General features: G+C 43.8%; 1 protein-coding gene across 2 annotated transcripts in view; it reads left to right on the forward strand.

Annotated features, from left to right (window-relative positions):
* ABCA5 (ATP binding cassette subfamily A member 5) overlaps window positions 1-27,173 on the forward strand; it is a 169,561-nt gene that overhangs the window by 80,511 nt on the left and 61,877 nt on the right. For both annotated transcript variants that reach the window (XM_083148775.1, XM_083148776.1), the window contains exons 15-20: window positions 1,217-1,355; window positions 5,048-5,138; window positions 8,295-8,434; window positions 12,395-12,514; window positions 13,734-13,932; window positions 21,957-22,126. In XM_083148775.1, coding sequence (XP_083004901.1) covers window positions 1,217-1,355; window positions 5,048-5,138; window positions 8,295-8,434; window positions 12,395-12,514; window positions 13,734-13,932; window positions 21,957-22,126 — 859 coding nt within the window. The remainder of the gene's footprint in view (window positions 1-1,216; window positions 1,356-5,047; window positions 5,139-8,294; window positions 8,435-12,394; window positions 12,515-13,733; window positions 13,933-21,956; window positions 22,127-27,173) is intronic.

Raw genomic sequence — 27,173 nt, forward strand, 5'->3', positions numbered from 1 at the left:
GGCAGGGAGATGGAAGTCTCCCTGCCTGCCCCAGAACGTATGTGGAGGGGAGGTGGGCTCCCCGGGACCCAGGCAGCACACGCTGCCCCCCAGGAGAGCCAACAGGGGACCGGGTATTCACTGTACCCGATCGTGCATATGTAATGATCGGGTGCAGTGAATATATGAATATCTAATGAGCGGCTCGGCTCCTGGCCCCCTGATGGCTGCTCTGTGTAAAAAAAAAAAAAATATATATATATATATATTTTTTATTAAATATATATTCATGTGCTATAAGCACATGAATAAAAGTAGCATGTCCCTTCACAGAATAAAATTCCTGATTTTTTTTACACCAAAATTAAAACAAAAAACCTTTTATTTTAAAAGTTCACATTCCACTTCTCCATGAAAAGATGGAGAATTGCTGCACGGAGAGACACGGTGAAAATCACTTAGAAAGACGGCGAGAAGTGCACATTGAATAGGGTTGCTTGCTTTATGAGACCAAAATTCTCCGTCCAACGCGAGAAAAGCACAAACTCGCCATAAAACACGGCAAATTTTTCTCATTGAATACTGCCCAAAGGGTTAATATATTGTTAATCAAGTAAAGTTACTTTGTGCAGACTGGTCACCTTAAGGCATATGGTGAATTATATCTATACTCTAACCCGGAGGTCCTCAAACTATTTTGCTCTGGGACCCCATCAAGCAATAAAAATAATTACAGGACAACCGGAAAGTTAATGCATAAGGTCATCACGTCACATGTGTAGTCAGCAGACAGCACATACATGGCAGCATTGTGGTGGCACAAAATAATGTGAGGAGTCTGAAATAACAGACAATTCAACTGATTCTTCAGAATCCTTGAATCACTGACTGAGATGAGAAAAATCATCAGCCTGATGGTCGGCAACATGAAGTTGCGACCCCATGCTGAGAAGGTCGGGACCCACTTTGGGGTCAGGACCCATAGTTTGAGAACCGCTGCTCTAACCAATCCATTATCAGGATTCTGAGCAGGTTGATAAATGTCCTGAGCAGGTTGATAAAATTTCAGTTTGTTGTAGGAAGATTATATTCCTAGTCTTTTTTATAGGTTGCTAGAAAACAGCTTGTGCCATTGTAAATGTATCAGTCATGACAAAGAAAGTCACATATGTTTCCATGACATTTCCTGCACCTTTGCTTTCTGTTGTGTTTGAGGGACCTCTAATGTTTCCTGCAGGTGCTGCTTCTAGATGAGCCAACTGCTGGCATGGACTCTTGTTCCCGTTACACAGTCTGGAATGTACTGAAGAAGAGGAAGGCAAACAGTGTGATTGTGTTCACCACTCACTGTATGGAGGAGGCGGACATCCTGGCAGGTACATAACTTCATAATTTGCATATCTTCATTTAACATGTATTTCTATAGCACCAGCATATTCCATTGAGCTTCTGTACAATGGGTCTACTGTAATTCATGTTTATGATTGTTAAGGCTTCGAAACAGCAATCATGCATGGTGGCAGCTGATGATATATACACGCCTTTTGCTTACACTCACTGTTACCTTCCAAAAATGGTCCCTTCTTGTCAATCAGTATATGATACAAGTCTCAGTTCGAGAGAAGTTGCAAGGGGACCTTGTCATCTCCCACAATATTGTTATCTATTGATGGCACTACTATTTTCTATAGCCCCCAAGTGCGCAGTCTTGGAGTAATCTTTGACTCGTCCCTCGCTTCATACCACACATTGAGCACCTCTCTCAAACCTGCTGTTTTTATCTCAAAAATATTTCCAGGATCAGGTCCTTTCTGACCAAGGATTCTACCAAGACCCTTGTACACTTGCTTGTTATCTCCAGACTGGACTACTGTAATCTTCTGTGTGGAATCCCTGACAAATGTCTCTCTCTGCTCCAATCTATAATCAATACTGCATCCTGGCTCATCTTCCTCACCCAACGCACTACATCCACCTCCCATATTCTACAAGCCCTTCATTGGCTTCCATTCCCTTTCATAATCCAGTTCAAACTTTTTTTTTCCGGTTCCAAATGAAACAATAATAAACTCATGGCTGCAAGTGAATTCAAACTGCCAAATCTTGTAAAAATAAAGAGTGATATTGATAATATTTGTATCACTGCGCTGAGAAGTTTACCAATAAAAATTATTTATCCGTGTATATGGAAATATTGACCGCTTCTTACAAATGGATGATGCAAGCCTCAAAAAATCAATTTAAAAAATACTTTATATATAGATATTAGAAAACATGAATCACACAATGTATAAAACAATTCTCAGCGTCTAAGGATTGAAGAACTTTCTGGGGAAAAAAAGGATGCATGGGTCCCCATGTAAATGCTGGACATTTTCATGGGATTGTGAGCGGGACAAGGAGTGGCTGGGGCGGACAGCTGACGTCACATGACTTATATTTGCGTGGCCTGAAGAAATCATTCTCCACCATGTGAGGGGATGTGTCTTGGTGACTCATCCCCTCGCATGGTTGCGAGGGGATACAGTGGGGGGGGGGAGTCGTTAGGTCACAGGGCAGGTCCTCTGGGACTCGGTAAGCTGCCAGAATGAGGGCCAAAATGTGTCAGCTGATTGTTTTCTATTCAGACTATTCTATATCATTGATAGTATTGGTACTAGTAGCAAGTTCAATGCTATGTGCAAGAGATGTGTCTTAAAGGGTTACAGTCAGCGCTATTTTTCTGGCGGAACGCCGTTCCTGAAGTTCTGTTGAAAAATGATCTTACCAGGAACGGCATTCCGGAAGTTCTAGTCAGTGCAGCAGTCAGAGACAGAGCGGCTCTGTCTCCACGGCGGGCGGGTGCATGGACTTCTGGCGACCCACCGCTCCATAGATGCATGCACATGACGTCAGTGTGCAGTGCGCATCCACGGTGACTCACGCCGCACTGAGACACACTATCCCACCCGCCTGTCTGACTAACCTGGGACACCCGCCCGCCTGCCCACCTGCCTGTCTGACTGACCTGGGACCCGCACTCGCCAACACGCACTCCTCCCCGCCTGTCTGACTAACCTGGGACGTGCACTCTTCTGCCTGCCTGTCTGAGCCTGTGGATCCCTGCAATTATCTGGTACTACAGGAGAGAAAGTTAAACCAATTCAATTTTATTTTTTGTTACTTCTGTTGCTGTCCAAAATGTCTGAGTGTGGCATATGTATAATGGGCATCTTGGTGCTGTGGGCCATATGTATAATGGGCATCTTGGTGCTGTGGGCCATATGTATAATGGGCATCTTGGTGCTGTGGGTCATATGTATAATGGGCATCTTGGTGCTGTGGGCCATATGTATAATTGGTATCTTGGTGTGGGCCATATGTATAATGGGCATCTGTGTGTGGGCCATATGTATAATGGGCATCAGTGTGTGGGCCATATGTATAATGGGCATCTTGGTGTGTGGCATAACATGTAATGGACATTAGGATGTGTGACATAACATGTAATGGACATTAAGGTGTTTGGCATAACATGTAATGGACATTACAGTGTTTGGTATCATGTATAATGGGCACTACTATGAGGAGGAAAAATTATATAATATAACGGGCATGAATCAAGGTTTTTCTTGTGGTGGCCAATTCTCAGCGTGCAGGTTGCAAGACTGCGGTATAAAGTAGTCTTTTCCTGCAATGCTGTGCCCCTTGCAGTGAGGCTACACCCCTGTTTTTTGGGAATTTCCACTTTACGGCTGGGGATTGTTATGTTATACTGCTTTCACATTGCAGAAATGGGTAATGACACAATATTCTTAAATGGGACTTTAAAACGGGTCTTAGCCTTGAGACCTTTCACATTGCAGGTGAAAACCGTTTTAAAAATCATTTAATACCATTCAAACATTCAACCCGTTTAACCCCCAAGGGACACGTTGCAAGCCATTGAAATAGAGCTGTTCAAACTGCCAAAAAAACGGCTTTAAAACGTGTAGGACTCTGCTTTTTAACTGTGTTGAAATACCGGTTAACTTTAACCGGTAAATCAACTTTGGCACTTTCACATTGCAGCCTTAAACGTTTTAAAATGGAAAAAAAACGGCAATATACCGTTTTAAAAGTGCGATGTGAAAGGGGTATTACTGGCAGTGTTGGGGGGAATTGTATGTTTTCTTGTGGTGGCCAATTCTCGGTGTGCAGGTTGCAAACCGTGGTATAAGGTAGTCTTTTCCTGCAATGCTGTGCCCCTTGCAGTGAGGCTAGACCCCTGTTTTTTGGGCACGCGCATATTCTCCACTTTGCTGCTAGGGATTGTTATGTTACTGGCACTGTTAAGAAGGAATTGTATGGTTTAAAAATAATAATAATAATGCCCCACCCCTTTTGTAGATCCTCCCACATCACCGCCCACTTTCTGCCCTCGCCCACAGTTCCTGAACCTATTTTCCTACAAAAATAGCACTGGTTACACTATAGCAGAATGACGTTGTCTAGATCATACACACTAACCAAGGTCGAACTCGAGGGACAGATGTATTTATTCGGCCTTAATTACTATGTACCTATGTAACAATCACATGGTTGACCACTAATGGCCTAACACATCTAGTTAGAGCCTAAAATGGCCAGCAGTGTCTAGATCGACAGTAACAGTAGATTGTTGTAAGCCGGGAATGTAGTCGACAGTGATAAGGTCGACACAAGTTTTTTCCCATTTTTGGTGTCTATGCCGACATAGATCCCCATACGATCTCAGAATAGCGTGGAAGTCTAGCTCCACTCATGCGACACTCACACAAGACAGAACAGCTCAGTGCGATCACATTGTAGATGCCCAGTTCCCAAGACACCCACTTCACAGAGAAAAAGATCCAATAGGACAGAGATATGCTAAAATGAATATATTTGCATCCCAGTAGTAAAATGAATGAAAAAGATCTAATCGGCATACCGGAAATCACCCAGCTGTAGTATTGTGTTGGAACCACGTTCCCAGTTTGCGACAATGTAATTTGGTTTGTTCGACTTCAGTTGTTGTTCTGAAATAATTATATGTTCAAATGCAACTGATTTTCTTTCCTTATTGCAGACCGGAAGGCTGTTATATCACAAGGATCACTGAAATGCATTGGTTCCTCCCTGTTCCTCAAGAGCAAATGGGGTGTTGGCTATCGTTTAAGGTATTGTGAATTTGTAAATGTATTAATAATGCTAATTACAGAGTGGAACAATCTTGTATTTATCTCTGTTTCACATCAGGGGTAGATGTATGAAGGGTTGAGAGCTTTCAATATGGTAGCTGCGCACATTGGACCGGATTCAAATGCAGCTGCTTCTGCGATTGCTGTTGCAAATGTTTGCTGTTTTGCAATTACAACTATGCTAATGTTGGCAGAAGCTAACCTAGGCATTCAGGTGAATACTGCTGCCTCCGTATTTCCTTCCAGTGGCATACAATTGCTGGTTCATCAGTACCATCATTGCAAATATCGTCATGTTGCAGTTTCTAAGTGCATCTGAAGGGGTTGGGATCATTTGGTCTATTGCATTATGGTCGAAAGTCATTAGGTCGAATCCATTAGGTCGACATGCTAAAAGGTCGACATGACTCTAGGTCGACATGGGAAAAGGTCGACATGATTCTAGGTGGAAAGGTCATTAGTTCGACAGGTCATTAGTTCGACAAGGTCATTAGTTCGACATTGTCTATGTCGACATTCACAAGGTCGACATGGGGTTTTTCACTGTTTTTTTACCTGAATGTCAACACAGTGGACATGGACACAGTTTAAAGTGCACTGCATCCCCTCGCATCGCTCGCTGCGCTCGCTATGCGTCGGGCACGGTGCCTCGCTACGCTCGGCACACTATTTTATTCTCCCACCACGCCCTAGTGGATGGTAGGGCATGAAATACCGCCTGTCGGCACATGTTGGCTCAAAAAACAGTGAAAAACTCCATGTCGACCTTGTGAATGTCGACATAGACAATGTCGAACTAATGACCTTGTCGAACTAATGACCTGTCGAACTAATGACCTTTCGAACTAGAATCATGTCGACCTTTTCCCATGTCGACCTAGAGTCATGTCGACCTTTTAGCATGTCGACCTAATGGATTCGACCTAATGACTGTCGACCATAATGCAGTAGACCAAATGACCGCATCCCATCTGAAGACGCGTAGGCTGAGCAGCTCCAAGAGAGCTCTCCAGTAGCAAGTGAGATTGCAATTGCTTGTTTATGTTTGCCCTGAAAATGCCATCTGAACGGCCACAACAAACCTGTGTTTACCCAACCACTCCTCCTTACCACCCCATAATGGTGTCTATCTATCACTCATTCACTAATCCCTTGTTGAGAGTTCCATTGCAACAGTGCAGCTCAGAATTATACGCAGTAAGAAAACATCAACCGATTTGTGTACTAAAGCTGCTTTGTGACCGCATCTGACTGAGGTGCATTATGTGCTACAGTTACTGCTTCATTCCATGTATTCTAATGATCTGGTCAAATTGAAGGGTAGCACAAAGTGGCCCTTAATTTTCAACACTTTTTTGTTAATGGTAAGACACCGATGTGCAGTAAATGCACTGACCGTTCCCACAGACTGTCTTTGCTGCAGCAAAGTGCTGTGTCCTGCAGCCAAAGACTGCACTTACAAAAACACAAACATTTATTTTTTTATCATAAAGCCCAATGCTGTTGGGGGACTTCTGACCAGCACATGTGCACAGTCTGTTAGTAAATTAATGCTCTACCTCTGCCGGAATTTTTTTTGAAAGATATGCCTTTGGTAATGTTGGTGTTTTGCAATGGAACTACCATAGGTGTGCGACGGTCAGCATCATATAAAAGATAGTCACAGGTGTTACCTTGCAGTCAGGGAGGATGAGTCTTGTAAAGGTATAGCTTCTTTATGTAGAATTGGGTCACATGATCAGTATAACATGATTAAACATCAGCATTCAGTAACAGCTTGACAAACTCAACATGTCTGCCACATGCTTCTTCCTTCACTCCATCAGACAACATGAACAGGAAGCATCAGAGGTAGGGATGGCCATTGACTATCGATGTTCCCAAAACATCGATGGTCAGGACCTAGTGCTAAATGTTTTGGGCATCGATAGGCGAGGGTCAAATAGTTTGATGCCATCGATGGATGGCATCCGATGGCGATTATTGTTTTTTTTTTACGCTGCTGGCAGTGGCGTAGCTACGTTTTGGGCGCCCCCCCGCCGTTAGGAGGGGGGCACCCCCCCGCTAAGCACCCCTACCCCCCCCCCCTGCCCCGCCGCCGCCCATGCAAACCCCCCCCTCAATCCTCCACAGCCTTACCTATTGTGCTGGTCCCGGCGGCTCCGTTCTTCTGCTGAGGACCACCAGAAAATGGCTGCCCCCATACAGCAGACAGTTTCAGAGAACTGTGTGCTATATAGGGGCGGCCATTTTCTGGTGGTCCTCAGCAGAAGAACGGAGCCGCCGGGACCAGCGCGATAGGTAAGTCTGCAGGGGAATTGGGGGGGTTAACTATAGCACCGCAGCCCCCGGCGCCCCCACATGCACAGCGCCCCCCCTCGGTGGCGGGGGCTGTGGTGCTATAGTTACGCCGCTGGCTGCTGGCCAGCTGCCCGGCTTTACCACCCTCTCCGAGTCCGACTCTGAGTCCTAGACTGTCTCTGACTCACTCTGAACGTTGCAAATTGATGAATGATGTCATGCGGCACTGGGGACTTGAAGTTGTTTGTGCGCGTGCGCGCACTGCTTCCTCCTTTCCTTGACTTGGCTGGGAGGCGTCTGTGACATCACACAGTTGGACTGGACGGAGAAGCCGGCCGGGTGCGTGCGCGGCGCTCGCAGAAGAAAACCTTATTATCCAGCGCGACTAGGTAAAGTTCTATCGGGCATGTGTGCACCTCCCAGCGGCGGCGCCCACCCTGTTCCTCTGCGCATGCGCAAGTAAACGATGGTGGGAACCATCGATGGCTGGCGATAGAATGCTTTATCTACTAAAATACCATAGATGGCAAGCATCGATGGGGGACGCGTTGATGACCATCCCTAATCAGAGGGATACAGGAATATAACAGCAGACACACAATACATATCACAGTATATCGCCATCTGCTGTCCCTCCAATGTACATACATATGATACATGTAAATAAATGAAACCCACAGTCTGTTGTATATATTCCAATAGGTAATTGGCCGTGCTGTGCCTTAATAATGGGTGTAGCAGGGCCCTGCCATCACCCAACCTTAAGTACCTCTTCATACATCTCCCACTTAGTTTGTTGCTTTAATAACCTTAAGCAATTTCTTTTCTCTTTAGCATGGATATAAAGCCATCTAGTAATGTAACAGCTATCTCTGCGCTAATCATACACCATATTCCAAGTGCAAGTTTGATGCTTCAGACAGAGAATTCCCTAATATATGCCTTACCATTGAAAGATGTGGACATATTTCCAGGTACAGTACATCATCATTAATGTGATATCATGTATCAGAACATTGTACCTCAATGGTTGTCATCAGGGCGGTAACTAGGTTGGTGCCAGCGGTTCCTTGCCCACAGTGCATCTGCATTGTGGGTGCACATTCCCGCACACATCTTTCACTCCAACTCTCATGGCCAAAGCCAGTGGCAGCACATTCCCTCCACGCTGTACTGTGCTCCGCAGCCGGTGGGTTCTCAGCCAGTCCCAGTAACGACTGCTGATCAGAGAGCCGAGTCAGATTTGGGGTAGCATATATCAATAAGATTCTGTAATATTATACTGTAGGTAGCAGATTGGTTGCTAATTCTTTTTCTGCTTTTTTCACTGTTTGATACATCGCACCCTATGTAGTTTGGAATTGTGCGTGTCATCATTGTGGGGTGAGCAGTGGCAAAATACCTTATGCCGAAACAAAGCCAACATAGAGTGATATGGCTCGGGTGGCCAATGCCGGGATCAGGAGAGGTGGGATCCCAGGATTTGGCCGCAAAATTGTCAAATCCTGGCTCGGCTTCTGCAACTATATAGGAGAAACACTATATTTGGAAGCGATGTGCAAGCACAGGTCAAGCACAGTATGGACAAGATCATATGATAGCAGTCATATTATGTAGTGTTCTGTGCTCATTTTTTTCTTTATAGAAAATGTGATTAGTAGTAATGCTAGTTCAGGTTAGGACTCCAGTTATTGCGAACATACAAGTCCCACTACACCAGAGGTGCTCAACACGTGACCCTCCCAGCATGCCCTGGTGCATAACTGTGGCACAGCATACTGATATGTGCAGTTCTGCAACAGCTTAAAAGGCTGCATGACACCTGGAGAACCACAGGTTTTCCCTGTGTGTGATAGATTATGCACGTGGCTAATCCTTCATGCTCATGTGTTATAATTATTTAATTAGCCCCTGTCCTTATATCACCGTGGAGATTAAGTTTTACAGCGCATACCTCCCAACATGACCCTCTCCAGGAGGGATGCAATGCTCTGCTCCTGAACTTCCCCCTTAATGTATGATTGCCATCACCTGTGTTGAAGCGCCTTTCTTATTAGTTATTCTATTCAAAACAGGTGATGTAATCATACATGAGAGGAAGTCCAGTAGCAGAGCATGGTGTCCCTCCTGAAGAGGGCCACGTTGGGAGGTATCATAGTGAGTGCATTACTTCAAGGGTAACTATAACTCTATAGCTCTCACGAGTCAACAACAGAAGCATTTCACCCGCTGACTTTTACCCTTCCAATAACGCACTATTGTCTTTGGCAGTGATCTCAGTAACATTCTCTGTTTAGCTTACAATAGAATTCCACCCATTTAAAAGTTATTGTTGATTGTGGCATTAATCAAATCCACACACAACCCACCCCATCTTCCTCAAGAGAGACTTGAGGAGACTAGGAATAGTGGGTGAGAACAGGTGACCGGTACGTGCTTACAGGAAGGGTTGAGGTTTTATTATTACTGATTGATCAGGAGCGCAGCCCTATTGAGCATCATCAAATCTCTCAAGACAGCAGGGATGATTTTTCCTTTTCCAAGAGTTGAAAGATGCTTAGGTTATTATTCCCACCAAACATGATATCCATACCTATATTCATACCCATCCTAAATCTAAGCCTGCATCTGAAAAAGGACAAATTTTGTATAAGGTCTATTCAGTCATAAATTCTGTGGAAAATGGAGAGATCTTGGTTTATCTAGGTATCAAAGACTGTTACTGTACTTCCATATTGCCATATGGAGGGCACATCACAGCCTTCTCTTGTGTACATCTGTGCTGCCAAAAGTGTAAGGACTGGAATGCCTACTTTGAGGGCCTGTGCATGCTACAATACTGATTTGGTTCATAGACACCACCATCAGCTGCACAATCGCATATTGTACCAGCCCTATTGCAAGTGCAGTTTCCCCATCTGGCCATGGCCTCCTATGCGTGCATCTCTGCATCTTGGAATGCAGCTGCTTGCATCTTCACTCTCAAGGCACTTCTATAAATGCCCGGTACTAGCCACCTCATAGTCACTACCCAGGAACACCTTTCACTTTTCTGCCACTGCCTGGGTACAGTCCGAATCCATCAACAGCAGCTATCAGGCCATTGCAGGTAGACGACTGATTCACCACACAGCCATTATGCTGTGCCTCATATCAGACATACTGTGCCATCAGTGTTAGATGAATAGGCTGTCAGAAACATGGGGTGACAATTAATAGGATGCAATTTTTTCGCACTATCAAAATCGCTCATTATCGCACTTTTTTTAAATTGCATTTTTGCTGCGAATTTGCATATTTAATGAGATGCGTATTCTGGATAGAAAAGTGCGATTAAGTGCGATAATGGGCGAAGTTTAGGCATGAAAATGTGCGAATTTTAGGCAGGAAATGTGTGAATTTGAGGAAATGTGCAATTTTGTGTTTGTAAAAAAAAAAAAACGCGCGAGGTCCCCCCTCCTGAGCATAACCAGCCCCGGGCTCATTGAGCCGGACCTGGTTCCAAAAATAAGAGGGACAAAAAGCATAGGGGTCCCCCGTATTTCTGAAACCAGACCCGAACTCTTGGACCGGTCTTGGTTCCAAAAATACGGGGGACAAAAAATCTGGGGGTCCCCCGTATTTTGAAACCAGCACCGGGCTCCAACAGCCCGGGGTGTCATGCCACAGCTGGGGCACACTTTTTACATAAGGTCCCCCAGCCGAAACATGAGCACCGTGGCTGGTCAGCCTTGGACCGGGTACCTGGAGGAGTGGGGACCCCCCCAATAAAGGGGTCCCCCCCCCAAGGCTTCACCCATCCAGGGCTGAAGCCCGGGGCTGTCACCGGCGTCCGTGGCCAGTGGACGCCGGCCTGATAGGGTTAAATCTCACATACGTAACATTGCTTTATGCAGGAGAACTACAAGTGCCAGCAGACCTCCCCCACATGCTGGGACTTGGAGAACCACAAGTCCCAGCATGCGGGGCATTATTGGGCCTGCTGGGACTTGTAGTTCACCTGTAAAAGGAATGTTAAAAGAAAAAACACACACACAGAAAAGAATAACTTTATATTTTTCACACACACCCCACTTTTTCACCAACATACTTACCAGTCCAGGATCCAGTGCTGGCTCCCTGCTCCACAGCCGGTTTACCCCGCATGGACAGCGGGCTGAACCGGCTTTCTCTGGCGCAGCTAACAGCCTCTGTAGCGCTACAGAGGCTGAGAGCGTCTGTGGCTGATGCGTCTCCATGGAGACGCATAGCTCAGCCAATCAGAGTTGAATCGGCCAATCAAGCTCTCAGCCTCTGCAGCGCTTATTACCTTATTTATTGAACCACCCTGTATTTATTATTTATTACCAGTTATTTATATAGCGCACACATATTCTGCAATGATTTACAGAGAATATTTGACATTCCCATCAGTCCCTGCCCCAGTGGAGCTTACAATCTATATTCCCTACCACATGTACATGCACACACACAGACATTATAGGGTTATTTTTTGTTGGGAGACAGTGAACCTACCAGTATATTTTATTGTGGGAGGAAACCGGAGTACCTGGAGTAGACGTACGCAAGACAGAGAATATACTCTGCACAGGTAGGGCCATGGTGCGAATCAATCCCATAACCTCAGTGCTGTTAGGCAGTAATGCTAAGCATTACACCGTCCATGTGTATCCCTACTAACAGCTACAAATTTTATTTTGTGACCCCATAAATAAAATGTTCCTCTTACCACTTAGCTTGTGAATCCTATGGATGTGGATATCTGCAGTAAGTCTTTCTTTTTTTTTAAAGTTATTAAATATCATTCCTTAGTATCATGATTCCTTCAGTGTACAGAATGCCTAATATGTCACATCAAGTTATTAATAATTATAATTCATTAATAAATATAGGATCAGTTGTTCAGTTAAGACTAGAGTCTACTTGTTTTCTAGGATTACTCTCTGCCCTGGATAATAATTGCAGCTTAGATGTTGTGACTTACGGTGTTTCCATCACAACACTGGAAGATGTCTTCTTCAAACTGGAAACAGAGACTGACGTTGACCAGACAGGTATATTTCTAACAGTGATTCGATTATAATAGCTAATGTGTGACCCAAATATGCCATTTGCTTGTCCTGCTAATTTTTTTTGATAATCATGATAAAATATTTGTGAAAGGTTCCATGTGTTCTATCCTTATGTCCAGCTTTGGAACTTGTAGTGATATATTTTAAAAGATTGTAATTGTTTATTAAACATGATGAAAAGATGAGGTAGTTATATTATTTTGTTTACATATGAAGGTTCCAAAAATCAACAGCATGATTAGAGAAGATGATATAAAATCGTAAAACACAACCCATGATTTAAACCATGTCCCAGTACAACCTTTTTCCTTTGTAATGCTCTTCCACCATTTAACTAGGTTCCTCTGAACATTTTTACTCTTCTATGGTAATGAATACAAACATTACAATAAAAAGCTAACTATTCATTTTTGAGACCTTAAGAGGCCACACAAATAATTCTCATAAACTAATTTGCATATGTACTAAGCCTTGGAGACCAATAAAGTACCAGCCAATCAGCTTCTAACTACCATGTTCCATGTTGTGTTTAAAAAATGACAGGAACTGATAGGTTGGTAGTTTACCGCCTTACAGCCACCACTCCGAGAAATGTGTGGAGGGAAGATGTGGCTAATAACAGATAGGGGTGGGGATGGTGTGTCCTGCAATTATGTTTGAAACAGTATAATGTGGGTCTATGAAGACACAGCGGGTCCAAAGTGGCGTGATTCTATAAATTCCACCAAAATGGCTCCATGTCCTCTGCATAGACCTGCAATTCACTGCATTATCCTCCTTGTCCTGTCTAATTCACTTGAAGGTAGGCATGATTCTGGTGGCCAAATAACTCTACTTTCTACAAGGAGACCACCTGAATTTTTTTGAGTTACAGTAGGTAGAGTAGGTTAGAATGTTGTACATATGCAACAAGAGATTTGAACACATTTTCATATATTTATCAATAAGTCTCATTGAATAACAAGGAACATTTGGATAAACCATTAGATTGCAAACTCCATCATGACCAATGCTCTTCCTAATATTTGTTTTCATGTCTACATTCATTTGTCCTACCTGACATATCTACGTTTTTTTGTGTGTCCTCCACATCCGGACACAAATGAACAACATTTATAATAAATATAAAATCATTTGTAGACATATCAACGTACAGTATTGTTTTCTGCAGTGTCAACGTTTTATGGTTTGTCACTCACAGATCATAATATTTTCACTCAGAGGATAGATGATGACAAGAAGTGGAAATCCACAGAGGACATTGACATGGGGTTACTGACACTGCCAGACTGTGATCCCTGTACAGTGAGTGGCAAAGCACTGTGGCGGCAACAAGCTCTCACAATAGCCAAGTTACATTTTCGTAATTTGCATCGGGAAAGTAAATCTGTTCGATATCTGTGAGTATATACATAGGTAGATTATTACAGCATTAACCAATAATAAAAATCTCCTTTTGTTATTTTCTGTAAACTCTATCTTTCATCTACTGTAGTAGGTGGCCAGTGAAGGATAATATACACCTGCATTAAAGCACCTGTGTATTAAGTTGGATGAAAACACAACGTGTACCATTTTGCCTCACCAAATGCATAAACTAGTCCTGAGACTGGTTCTCCGACCCCCTGCCAGCTTACATCCTGCTACCAAGCCTTCTCCCACTTGCTTGCATCTCATGTAATCTGTCTGTCTCCCCTTCCTACTAAATTGTAAGCTCCTCAGAGCAAGGCCCTCTTCCCTCCTGTTGTCAAAGCCCTCCTCTCTTCACATTTCACTCACAGCTCTTCTATACTCAAACACTCAGTGACCATCTTCGTCTGCATACTCATCTCCATCATTGGCCACAAGCCTCTAGTAGGGGATGCAGTTACCATCCCGGCGGTCGGGATCCCGGCGTTCAGAATCCCGACGCCGGAATCCCGACCGCCGAAATGCCGACACTTTCTCCCCCCGTGGGTGTCCACGACACCCCTGGAGGGAGAATAAATTAGCGTGCCGAGCGTAGCGAGGCACCGGGCCCGCTGCGTGGCGAGCGTAGCGAGCCCGCAAGGGGGGGCGATCCACGTCCCCCCCCCCTTGTCGGCATTTCGGCTGTCGGGATTCCGGCGTCGGGATTCTGAACGCCGGGATCCCGACCGCCGGGATTCAATACTGAATCCCTCTAGTAGTATGTTGATCGAGTCCTCACTACTTATATTTAAGCTGTAATGTGTATTGAACTGTGGCGCTCTTTACCTGTACTCGATTTTTGTTATTTATTCAATGTAATGCTAAGTTTTGTCTTCCTGTATTGTTCCTTTGTACGGCGCTGCAAAACACTTGTGGCGCCTTATAAATAAAATAATAATAATTATCTCCATTTGAGAATATTAATACATGCAGCCTCATTTGCAATGTAACATAATGAGATCACGTATGTCCTGCAGTAAATAATTTCTTGATATAGGTATGAAGAGTTGTTTTTATTATTCTGTATTCATTCGAACACTGACGTAAACTGTGCCCTGCATGGACCTTTCCAGAGTTACTGAACCCCTTGTGCAGGCTGTGTATGGATAATGAAAACAGATGCATACAATGTCTTATTGGTGACACTGACTAGAACACACCCATTAATGCAAATAGAGTGGAGCTGTGTTTTAAAAGTCAGAAAACAAACCTAAAACGTGCAATAGACGCAGTTCTTAAAAAAGTTAGGGGGATATTCAATCCCGGGTCACGACTGTCGGGCTGGCCTGACAGCCGTGACCTTGTCCTGTTCTCGGCCTGCTTGACGCTGATTCCACAGGTGGGATTCAATGTCCCGCCTGCCAAGTGCTGAGAAGGGGTGTGGCCGTGAGAAATGGCTGGAAATTGGTGAGCTGTGGCCAGGATCTCGTCAATTCCCGGCTGTTTTAGGCAGAACGTGCTTGACTGCTTGTGAAGTCGGGCACGTTTTGCCAAGAACCCTGTTCAATGCTGTCGGGGAAGACAGCATTGAATAGGGCCCAGACGCCATTTCCCCCATCGGGAATGGTGGTAAGAGATTGAATATCCCTTAGATTCCTGGCAACACCTGCCACTATCCTATTTAGGTAAAGAAATCCTTATAAAAATGATTTTCTTATCAAAATTATTATATCTGATCTAAGTCTAAAGGCCCTCATACACTATGCGATTTTCAGCCGATTTCACCCGATTTTCGGCCCTTTGGGCCGATAAATCGGGTAAAATCGGCCGAAAATCGCATGTGTTTGACATCTGATCTGATCTGATGCGCGGTCCCGTGCGCATCAGATCGGATCAGGGCGTCGGACCTGCTGAACATACGATATATTGGCATCTGACCCATCATGAGCACATCGTGAGTGCTTTTTAGCACCCATGATGTTTCAGATCCGATATATCATGTGTACAACAGGTACCTCCTTGCGGTGCGACTGTCCTCCAACCCCGGGGCAGCAGCAGAAACATGTCACTGGGGGCAGGCGCAACAGAGTCATAGCAGCAGCAGCTGCACTCAGCGTGACAGCGTCCCATTCCATCAACACACACAGTGCATACTTCTCCGGAGCTCAGCCTGAGCTCCGTCCTCCCTGCCCGGCAAAGAGAGGATTCCAGTAGGTAGGAGGGAGGGAGGGAGGAAGCAGCAAAATAGTTGTGAGCAGAACAGGACTCCCCCTCTCCTCTGCTCAGTGCTGGAGGTCAGTGACGGTGCGGCCAGCAGAGCCCGACCCCCCCTCTCCCCTGCTGCTGGAGGTCGGTCAGCCAGCGTCCGTGCAGGCAGCAGAGCCCAACACCCCCCAGCCCCCCTGCTGTAATTACACACAGGTATATCCGTGTTAGCTGCCTGACAGGCAGCAGCATGGACTGTCCTGGTGAAACTGTACCCAGTGGGATAGCTGGCAGGACCAACACTGCCCCAGTTTATCTATGCCAGTGTCACATTGGGGCAGTGCTGGACTGGCAGTACTACCCAGTGTGCTAGGGGCCAGCCTGCAGTGTCTCTGGGGCAGAAATATTATAGCGCCGCTATAATACTTCCTGCTGTGCCTCATTAGCGAGGCGAAGCTGGAGGGGAGACAGACAAGATGTATTAACATCTTGTCTGCCAAAGCGGGAGAGCGCTAGCTCCCCCCTCCCACGATGTCTCCTCCTGGAGATAGCGCATCAGTTTACACTGACGCGCTGTCTCCTTCCCCCGGGCCGGCTGGACTGGGCATGCGCGGGATCTCGCTACTTGCAAGATCCCCAGCGCAGCCCAGAGCCAACAGCAGGGACAGCGCTGTCCCTGCTGTTGAGATAGGGCTACGTCAGCCTGCTGCTGGCGCAAAACCAGCAGTGGGTGGAATGGTCAGCGATGCTGACTGTTCATACATTTGGCCTGCTATCATTTAGATAGCAGTGCCGCTGTGGACAGAGGCGCATGCTGGCTCCTTAATACATTGGGGAGAAGCGGTATCAGTGCACATTACGTGCGCTGATACCCCTTCTCCCTCATATAGATCTTTAATACATCTGCCCCCCTGTACCCAGTGTGCTAGGTGCCAGTCTTCATTGTCCCAAGGACGCTATAAGGCCCCATACACTATGTGATTTTGGACTGATTCCACGCGATTTCGGCACTTGGGCCGATAAATCACGTGAAATCGGCCCAAAATCGCATGTGCGCATCGGACATGCGCATCGGACCGGATCAGGAGGTCGGACGTGCAGCATGTACGATCACGTCTGACCTCCTGCAGTGGGCGGGCAGGGGTGGCTCTTTAATGAGTGGCCGGCGGGTGCTGGTGAGAAAGCAGTGCGGCCACGGCGGTGATCAGTGTGCAGCGGGCAGCAGCGGCAATTACAACTTTAAAATAATGTGTCAAATGACTGTCCGGCTTCTGATTGGCTGAGATAGGGAGGCTGATCAATCTCAGCCAATCAAAAGCCGGACTGTCATTTTACACATTATTTTAAAGTTGTAATAGCCGGCGGTGCACACTGATGATCATTTGAGAACCACCGCAGCCCGCCCCCACTGCTCCTCACAGGAACCGCCACTGCCCCCCGCCTGCTCCTCACCGGCACTGCTGCTGCCGCCCTGCAGTTTCCCGTTTTTTTTTACATGTGATAAATCGCATGCGATTTATCACATGTAAAAAATGGCACATGAAGTGCCAAATTGTATGTGAGCCTCCCGGGGAGCTGCCGGGCAGCTTGCAGGAGAATTGGGTCCGAATTGTCCTTAGGACAAGTCGGCCTAATGTATGGGGGCCTTTAGCCAGTGTGCTTGGTGCCAGCCTGCATTGTCCCATGGACGCTTTTAGCCAGTGTGCAAGGTGCCAGCCTGCATTGTCTCAGTGGCACATCCAAATTTGAATCAGATAAATCACATGTGATGTATGTATGGGATGTAAAAAATGGCACATCTAGTGTCAAATTGTATGTAGGCCTCCTGGGAAGCTGCCGGGGAAAATCAAGGGAAATCAGATGCAATTTTACAGGTAAGATAAATCTCATAGTGTATGGGGGCCTTTACCAGTAGTATTTACCAAAGCACACCTTAAATGCATTGATACTGCCTTTAGACCAGGCATGTCCAAACTATGGCCCTCCAGCTGTTGTCAAACTACACCTCCCATCATGCCTTGCCAAATTTTTGCTATTCGGGAATGTTAAAAGGCATGCTGCGATGTGTAATTTTCCAACAGTTAGAGGGCCACAGTTTGGACATGCCTGCTTTAGACAATTTACTTGGAAATAACAGAAACCCCGCATGAGTCTTAAATTGCTGCAAAGAACTAAATCTGAGGGTGGTATTCATTTTCCAGTTATGGAAATTTATAATTATGCCGCAGTTTGTCATCATATCAAATATTGGATTTATCACTCTGACACAATCCAACTATGTAGTTGAAAAATCTTTTTCTTGAAAATATGGACCTGATTTGTTTTTTACACCTTAATAGATTTGAAATTCCATTTGAGTTGTTAGATAATCCCTTATTATTGTCAGCATGGTCGGTCTGGCACACAATCTGCAACAAATGGAATCTTAATACTTCTTATTCCTTATTTATTTTGTTACTAGGTAATATAAACATTCAACATAGTCTAGCCTCTACTCCATTTGCTATGTGGTCAGCAGAAGGTCTTAGTACAATCCGTCAACTTACCAATCAACAAGAACATCATAACCATACCTTTTCACAGGCACACTCCCAATATTCTTTTATATTAATTTATAATTTAAAAAAACAAAACTTGCAAAAGTATAATCAACTAAAAAATGATCAATAGTAGATATAAATAAAAAAAAAAAATATATATATATATATATATATATATATATCAATTCCTTGTGTTTCCCCCCTATATCCCTAGATTGTAAGCTTGCAGCAGGGCTCTCCTACCTCCAAGTCTGTCTGTTGTTACCCAGTTTGTTTTATCACTGTCTACTATTGTAAAGCGCAACGGAATCTGCTGCGCTATATAAGAAACTGTAAATAAATAAATGCCACAGCTCAAAATTTGCTCCCAAACAGACTAGTAAATCCTAAAAGAAAAGAAGAACTAAAAAATAGAGAGAGTGCACTGTGTTGATCTTACTTAGAATTTATTAATATTAAACCCAATATATAAAAATTTAACTAAATTCAGTATATACAAGACAATGATATATCAGCATATAAATACAATTCATTCAGCAATGATAAAAATAATCAATTGATGGTGTCCAATTATATCCACTCAGAACCTGATGGTTAATAATGTGCCTTCAAAAGACCCAAAAGTTAAAGTTATGGGGAATAGTTCATCTAGGGAGCTCCTACTTCACTTAAATGTCCAGAATTTTCCTTAATTGATCAATGGATGTTTACAAGTGCTTTGTCTCTAGATATTATTATGATCGCTGTTAAGACCACACAAGTGACAATGTTCCAGGTGTAAATGAAAGTAATTATATTACCGGCTTGTGCAGAGTAATTGAATGCGGTGGTGCTCCTACTGATCCATCCGCTACTACCGGTGTTGCTCCGATGTTGGGGGAGCCGGTACTGGGAACAGACGCAGTAGTTCCTGAGGTGGTGGCCGGTCTGCTAGCAACCAACGTGGCTCCGATGTAAAGGGAGCTGGCGCTGGGAGCCGACTTGGCCACATGCTGTTACCTCCTCTCGGACATCCAGATGAAAAGACGTCTCTCACCACACTCCTCCCGGCCGTTGTCACAGCCACCGCAGACTTAGATCTTTGTGTTGTCAAACTATCAGATGATCTTAAGCAATTTGGGTCATCGAGATCAGCATCAAAGTTGATTATAGCAGCAGTGGATAAGTGGTTAAAACTTGTTAAAACTGGTTAAAACTTGACACGTTTCTCCGTCCAATAGAATCCTGATGGTTTCCTCATCTTGTATATATTGAATTGAATAAAAATTTTATATATTGGGTTTAATATTAATAAATTCTAAATAAGATCAACAAAGTGCTCTCTCTATTTTTAAATTTATAATTTAACCTTTCATCAAGCTCAACACTGTGTCTAAAGTGATATCTTACTTTTCTCTTATGGATTGGTTGAACCAACTGGTTTTGGCTTTTCAGTCCTCAGTTAATACTAACGGTGCTATTTCTGTGTTTCCTAGACTATAACGCACTCCATATTATGAGGGATATGAAACTGGTATGACAAGGTGGCAGAGACACTTCCCTAATCTTAGTGAATCTACTATTCTTAAAACACTCTTATATTCTAATAGTACTTTATATTTTACTACATACCAAGAAATGGTCTTTCATATTTCTTACAGATGATACTTGTCTCCATCCCGTTGTCATCTCGTAGGACTTGCACTAAAAAAATTGGCTTCAGGCCAAACACTTTACAACCTCTCATTTAGTTAATTTTTTACCACTATCTTTAGGGGGGGGTATTCAATTCCCGCCACTAGGGGGAAATAGCGGCGGGTGCCTATTCAATGCTGTCTTGAACGACAGCATTGAAGAGGCAGATCGACAAAATGAGCCCGACTTGAAAAGCTGTCGGGTCCGTTTTGCAGAGAACAGACATGAATTGTTGCGATCAAGGCCGGATCTCGACAATCCACAGCTGGTTACGCGGACACGCCCCTTTATCGCCGATCACCATACTGGACATTGAAACTTGTAATACTTTCATTATTTCTATATTGTACAGTAAACAATTGTTTCACCTTATAAGTGTTCTATATTTAATTGACATTGCAATTGTGATATATATTGCTATTGAACTTAAAATTCTAAAACTCAAATAAAAACATTTTGAAAAAAAGTCATAAAACATGGCATTGAATGTTTGTCTTACACATGTTTTTTGAAACTTAATAGGATGAGAGAACCAGAAAGTGAGAGATTTGGTAAGAAATCACCAGGTTTTTTTTTAAAGCAGCAATCATTTACACTTCAAAATCAAACTGGTTTTGCAGTGTAAATAACTGCCACTTTAAAAACCTGGAGATTACTTACCAAAACTCTCACTTTCTGAAGGGTCTCATCCTATTAAATTGTCCCCGTCAACTATGGCTGCTCATATGTTTCTCACTATATATATATATATATATATATATATATATATATATATATATATATATATATATATATATATTAGTATTTAAGATGATACTTAGGTACTGCAGATCTGCACTATACAATCATTTAATGTAATATACAGTACATGTATTGTGTACTGCATTTTTCAGATTCTTTTGTGCTCTAATGCAAGCAACAAATGTACTTGTACTATTACCTGTTCAGAGTTATGGTGCCCATACACGGTGAGATTATCACGTGCGATTTGATCCTTTTTAGTTCTAATCTCATGCTATTGTACTACATCCTATTGTAGTCTAGTCTAAGGGGTGTATTCAATGCAACCGGCGAGGGGGTTAAAAGGCAGGGATCGCTGAAAACAATCCTCACCGTTTAAGCCCCGCGCCGGCCGCTCATCATGTTAAACATTCTGAGAGACTCTGACAGCGAGGATTCCACCAAACAGTGAGGCTTACGGCTAATGCAGGGTGCCCGCTGTTTTAGCGGCCACATACGCCGTTTCCCCCTCGCTCCAAAAACGGATGTATGCAGGGGGTCAGTTGAATACTGACCCTGCTCCCTGTCACAGTTCACCCCCAACATTGAATACTGCCCCATATTTGGTGTAGTTCAAATCACATGTAGTTCAAATTGCATAGCACACATTGTATACTCTCCAATCGCACGTAGCACACATCTCACAGTGTGTGGGCACCATTAGATGCATTTTGCAGTTGTGTTTACTTCCAACTCTCAATAGGGGGCCTAATGTTAATCTTATAACCTGATAACATCTAAAGCTGTTCATCACATCATGTTCTTAGGGAACACACAGAGTGAAATAAACAGAGGCACATACACACACATAAAACTCAACTTTTTATTTCTTTCAGGTCGCTGTTTCTGTTCCTCTTTTTAGCCACCCAAACAGCAATAAATATTCTACACTGGTACCACCAAAAACCATCGGTTCCTATCAAACTGTCCCCAGACTTGTACTTTCTAAGTCCAGGGCAGAAGAGCCAGAAGTACTTAACAAGCCTATTGGTACAGAGTTCTGCAGGTATGCAAGTGATGCTTAGTGGTAAAATGTTGTAATAATTTGTAGCTGCTTCACTCCTAGTTGTTTTATTTATTTTTATATCAGACTTTCTAGATTATAACTGAATTAGAGTTAACTTTACAGCTGCCTCTCTTAATACAGCCGATGGCTGCCTTCCTGTCCATAGCCCATGGCTGCCTCCCTTTCTGTAACCCATGGCTGCCTCCCTGTCCATAGACCATGGCTGCCTCACTGACTGAAAACCATTAATGCCTCACTGACCGCAGACGATTGCTGCTGAAATGCATCCAGGGCTCTTTGATTCAACACATGCTTTGCCTCTCTCTGGCCTCCCATGGCTGCAGAGAAGATCTGCAGCCAGGGCTATCGCTCACTGCGAAGGCAACTTTTGTATTCCCTGTGTACATTTATTATTAAAAGTTTCTTATATAGCGCATAAAGAGCATACATATTCCGCAGTTCTTTACAGAGAATATTTGAACATTCACATCAGTCCCTGCCCCAGTGGAGCTTACAATCTATATTCCCTACTACAAGAACACACACACACAAAGACATTCTAGGGTTAATTTTTTGGAAGCCAATTAGCCTGCCAATATATTTTTGGATTGTGGGAGGAAACTAGAGTACCCGGAGGAAACCCACGCAGGTACGGGGAGAATATACAAACTCCGCACAGAAAGGGCCATGGTGGGAATCTAACCCATGACCTCAGTGCTGTGAGGCAGTAAAGCTAACCATTACATCATTCGTGCTGCCCCATTATAACCAGCTGCCAAAATAGCTCCATCCATTAAAGGCATCAGATCTTTCACGTTCTGTAAGTTGTGAAGTGAGGCTTCTATGACTCTCGCATCTTTTTTATTTTAGAGCATCCTACATATGCTTAATCGAATAGAGATCTTTGTCCTGCTACTCAAACATTCCTGAACATCTTTGCAGTGTGGCAAGGTGCATTATCCTGCTGAAAAAGGCCACTGCTGTTAGGTAAAACATTTTCTATGAAGTGTTCTTGGTCTACTGGACCTAAGGTATCACAGCAGAACATTGGCCATTACACCACATTGTCTCAATCAGCTATTCCTTCTTCTCCATAGTTCATCCTGGTGCTTATCTTTTCCAAACAAAGTGCTTCCAACACATCAACTTCAATGGACTGTTCAACACCTGCACAGGTGCTATTGTAATGTTATTCACTCATTTGTCAGTGGTTGTAAAATGATGGCAGATTTCCTTAGTTTTAACTTTATGCTCTCTTCCTACAGTGCTACCCTTTCCCTCTGTAAATATAATTCAAGACTCCCTTCTCCTTGTAGTCTTTGAACCCTCAACATCTATTTGGCATTGTAAACTTCCTAATCTGCCCACCTTCTCCACTTCTTAACACTCTTCCCTTTACTTTGGCACCTACTTTACATCTAAAATTAACTCAATACACCAGGACATCCTATCCCAACAAACCCTGAACAACCCTCCCCCTTCTTTCCCTGACCACCCCTTCCCATCCATCTTACCAACTCTGACTTCTTTTTGCCCTGTATCTGGAGATGAAGTAATAGACCTCATCTGTAAATCTCCCCTCTCCGTCTCCCCACTAGACCCTATCCCCACTTGCCTCCTTCGCTACCTCTGTCCTTCTGCCTGTTCCCATATTGTCCATCTCCTCAATCTATTTGTCTCATCAGTCCTCTTTGACTTCAAGAATGCCCTTGACTCTTCTATTCTTAAAAATCTACCCTTGATCATAGCACTCTCTCCTACTACCTTCCCTTTTGCTTCCAAACTCCTTGAGCTTATTGTCTATGAATGCCTATCTGCCTTTTTTCCCTGCCAGACCCTGCTTGATCCATTTCATGCTGGCTTCAGTCCACTTCACTCCATTAAAACTTTCCCCATGAAAGTCTGCAATGACCTTCATGCTGTCAAATCCAAGGGACTACTCTCTGCTTATTCTGCTTGCACTCTCTGCTGTTTTGACACTGTGGATCACCTTTTCCTCCTATTATTTTATTTATTTAGTTACAGTTTCTTATATAGCGCAGCAGATTCCGTTGCACTTTACAATTGTAGACATTGATAAAACAAACTGAGTAACTAATGACAGACTTGGAGGTAGGAGGGCCCTGCTACAAGCTTATAATCTATAGAGACATAGGAGGGAAACACAAGGACAGGCACCAGTAATAGCATAACAATCCCACCAAGTTGCAAGTCCAGAAGGGAAGCTATAAGATACATAAGTGCCTCAGAGGGTTATGCATGTGGAACTTAAATACAGGTATGATAGGCTTGCCTGAAGAGGTTAATTTTCAGGGAAAGCTTGAAAGTGTGGAGGCTAGTGGAGACATTCATCAGGCTGCTCCCATACTATGGAATGCCCTTCCAGTTATTGTGCGTGGAAGGGCATTCCATAGGGTGGGAGCAACCTGAACAAAGTCCTGTAATAGTGAATGGGAGCTAGTAATTTGTGCAGAAGATAGACACAGATCTTGTGGGTTATTTTGATTGCATTGATCCCCCGCACGTTTGCACAAGGAGTGATGTTTTTCGCGACTGAGCATGCAAATACATTTTTATGTGTATGTGCAGCTGCTTGGTGCGAGCGGACATGGCAAATTGCTTACTCACTAGCCTGATCACACCTAGCACCTCGTTGGTGAGGGTCTGCACCATGGGAACACCCAGTGATTCATGGGCAACCCCATATAAACACTGGGCGTTCCCATGTAAATGCGCCGGTAACGGGTCTAGGCATGTGACATCAGTGGATGCCAGCTGCCCGCCATCTTCCCGTACAGGGAGCTCGCAGATCTAAGACACCAGAGAGGTGATTGCAAAATCATTCGATGTTCAGCGACATTCAAAGGATTTAGTCTCCGCACACAAGGCTGCGAATGGATGTTTATGCTAAACATCCATTCATATGCATGCAGGGATATTCAGTGTGCGGGTGGCGCATAAATGAAATGCAAAGCTGCGAATTTTGCAGCTTTGCATGTCAACCAGAATGACCCCCTTGTGCAGAGTGAAGTGGTTAAGTTGGGAGATATTTTGAGATAAGTAAAGAGATATATACTGGTGTAGTATGGTTAATAGCTTTGTTTGTGAGTAGAAGTATTTTATATTGAATATGGTCAAATGCAGGAAACCAGTGGAGGGACTGGCAGAGCGGATCAGCAGACAATGAGCGTCTTGCTAGGAAGATCAGCCTAGCAGCAGCATTTAAAATGGATTGCAGTGGCACAAGTCTATTTTTGGGAAGACCAGTTAGAAGACTATTGCAAAAGTCAATGTGGGATATAATGAGTGCATGGATAATAGATGTAGTAGTGTCTTGTGTAAGATAGGGCTGTATTTTGGATGTGTTTTTTAGATGCATGATTTGGGGACAGATTGCATGTGGGGAACAAAGGACAGTTCAGACTCGAGGATGAACCCTAGGCAATGAGCTTGTGGGGTAGGGTAGATTGTCGATTTGTCAACCGTTATGGTGATATCAGGATGGTAACTGTTCTTGGTTGGTGGGAATATAATTCATTTCATTTTGGAAAAATTGTTTGAGGTGGCGAGAAGACATCCAAGATGAAATGGCAGAGAGACATTCAGAGACTCGGCCCAAAACCACTGGTGGTTGATAGATAGATTTGAGTATCGTCCCCATACAATTGATACTGAAATCCAAAGGAGCTGATTAGTTTACCAAGAGATGAGGTATAGATTGAGAAAAGCAGAGGACCTAAAACTCAGCCTTGCGGAACTCTGACTGAGATGAAGAGGAGGTGGAGTCAGAGAAGCGAATGAGATAGGTAAGATGAGAACCAGGAAGGGCTGTATCATTAAGACCTATTGAGTGTAGTGTTTGTATGAGAAGAGTGTGATCAACAATGTCAAATGCAACAGAAAGATCTAGGAGAATGAGTAGTGATTAATGGCCATTAGACTTAGCAGTGACCAGATCATTCACCACTTTAGTCAGTGCGGTCTCAGTGGAGTGTTGGGAATGAAAGCCTGACAGAAGTGGGTCTAATAGGGTGTGAGAGTTAAGAAAGTGTGTGAGGCGAGAGTAGACAAGTCATTTGAGTCGATTGAAGAGGCATGGAAACTGAGAGATAAGATGGTAGTTAGACAGATAGTTAGGGTCAGTATTGTGGTTTTTTTTTCAGAATAGGAAACTGCATGTTTGAACAGAGAAAGAAAAGTACCAGTAGCAATAGAGTAATCGCAGATTATAGTTAAGGTTAGGATAAGCACAGGAGATAGATTTTTAATGACTTGTGCAGGTATAGAGTGAATAGCAGACTTAGTGGAGTAGGAGGATAAGAAGAGTGTGGATACTTCCTTTTCAGTTTGGGCTCAAATGAAGAGAAAGTGCCAGAGGGTTCAGGTGTCGAAGTAAGTGTAAGTAGGTTAGGGTCCTCCTGCAAATATTCCACTCCATTGGTCTGTAGGATACTGCCCTCTCTTGGTTGACCTCCTACCTCTCCCGTACTTCCCACAGGTGTGCCACAACTGTTTTTTCACCTCTCCATTTCTCTATCTCTGTCCTCTATACTAGGTGAGCTCATTCACTATTTTAACTTCCAATATCATCTCTATGCTGATAATACTCATATCTTCCTTTTCTCCTCCTGACTTTTAACTCGTATATCAAACTGTCTCTCGGCTATCTCTTCTTTGATGTCTCATCGCTATCTTAAACCAAACATGTCTAAGACCGAGCTGATTGTCTTCCAACCCTCCTTCATAACCTCTGTTCCAGCAATTTAATTTTCTATTGATGGCACAATCTGCCCTCACCTCCAAGTGCACTGTCTTGGAGTTATGCTTGATTCCTTCCTCTCCTTCAAACCACACATTCATTACCTCTTGCAGTCCTGCCGATTTCATCTCAAAAATATTTCCAAGACCCGATTACACTAGATGTTGACCTGCATCCTCTCACTGTTCATTGCCAGATTGGAGGGATAAGGATAATAGGTCGATAATATCTAGGTCAACACAATATGGTCGCCACGGTCAAAAAATATTAACACAAGATAAATATTGA

This window comes from Crinia signifera, chromosome 6 (genome assembly GCF_055691185.1).
Source record: "Crinia signifera chromosome 6, ASM5569118v1, whole genome shotgun sequence".
Taxonomy (NCBI): Eukaryota; Metazoa; Chordata; class Amphibia; order Anura; family Myobatrachidae; genus Crinia; species Crinia signifera.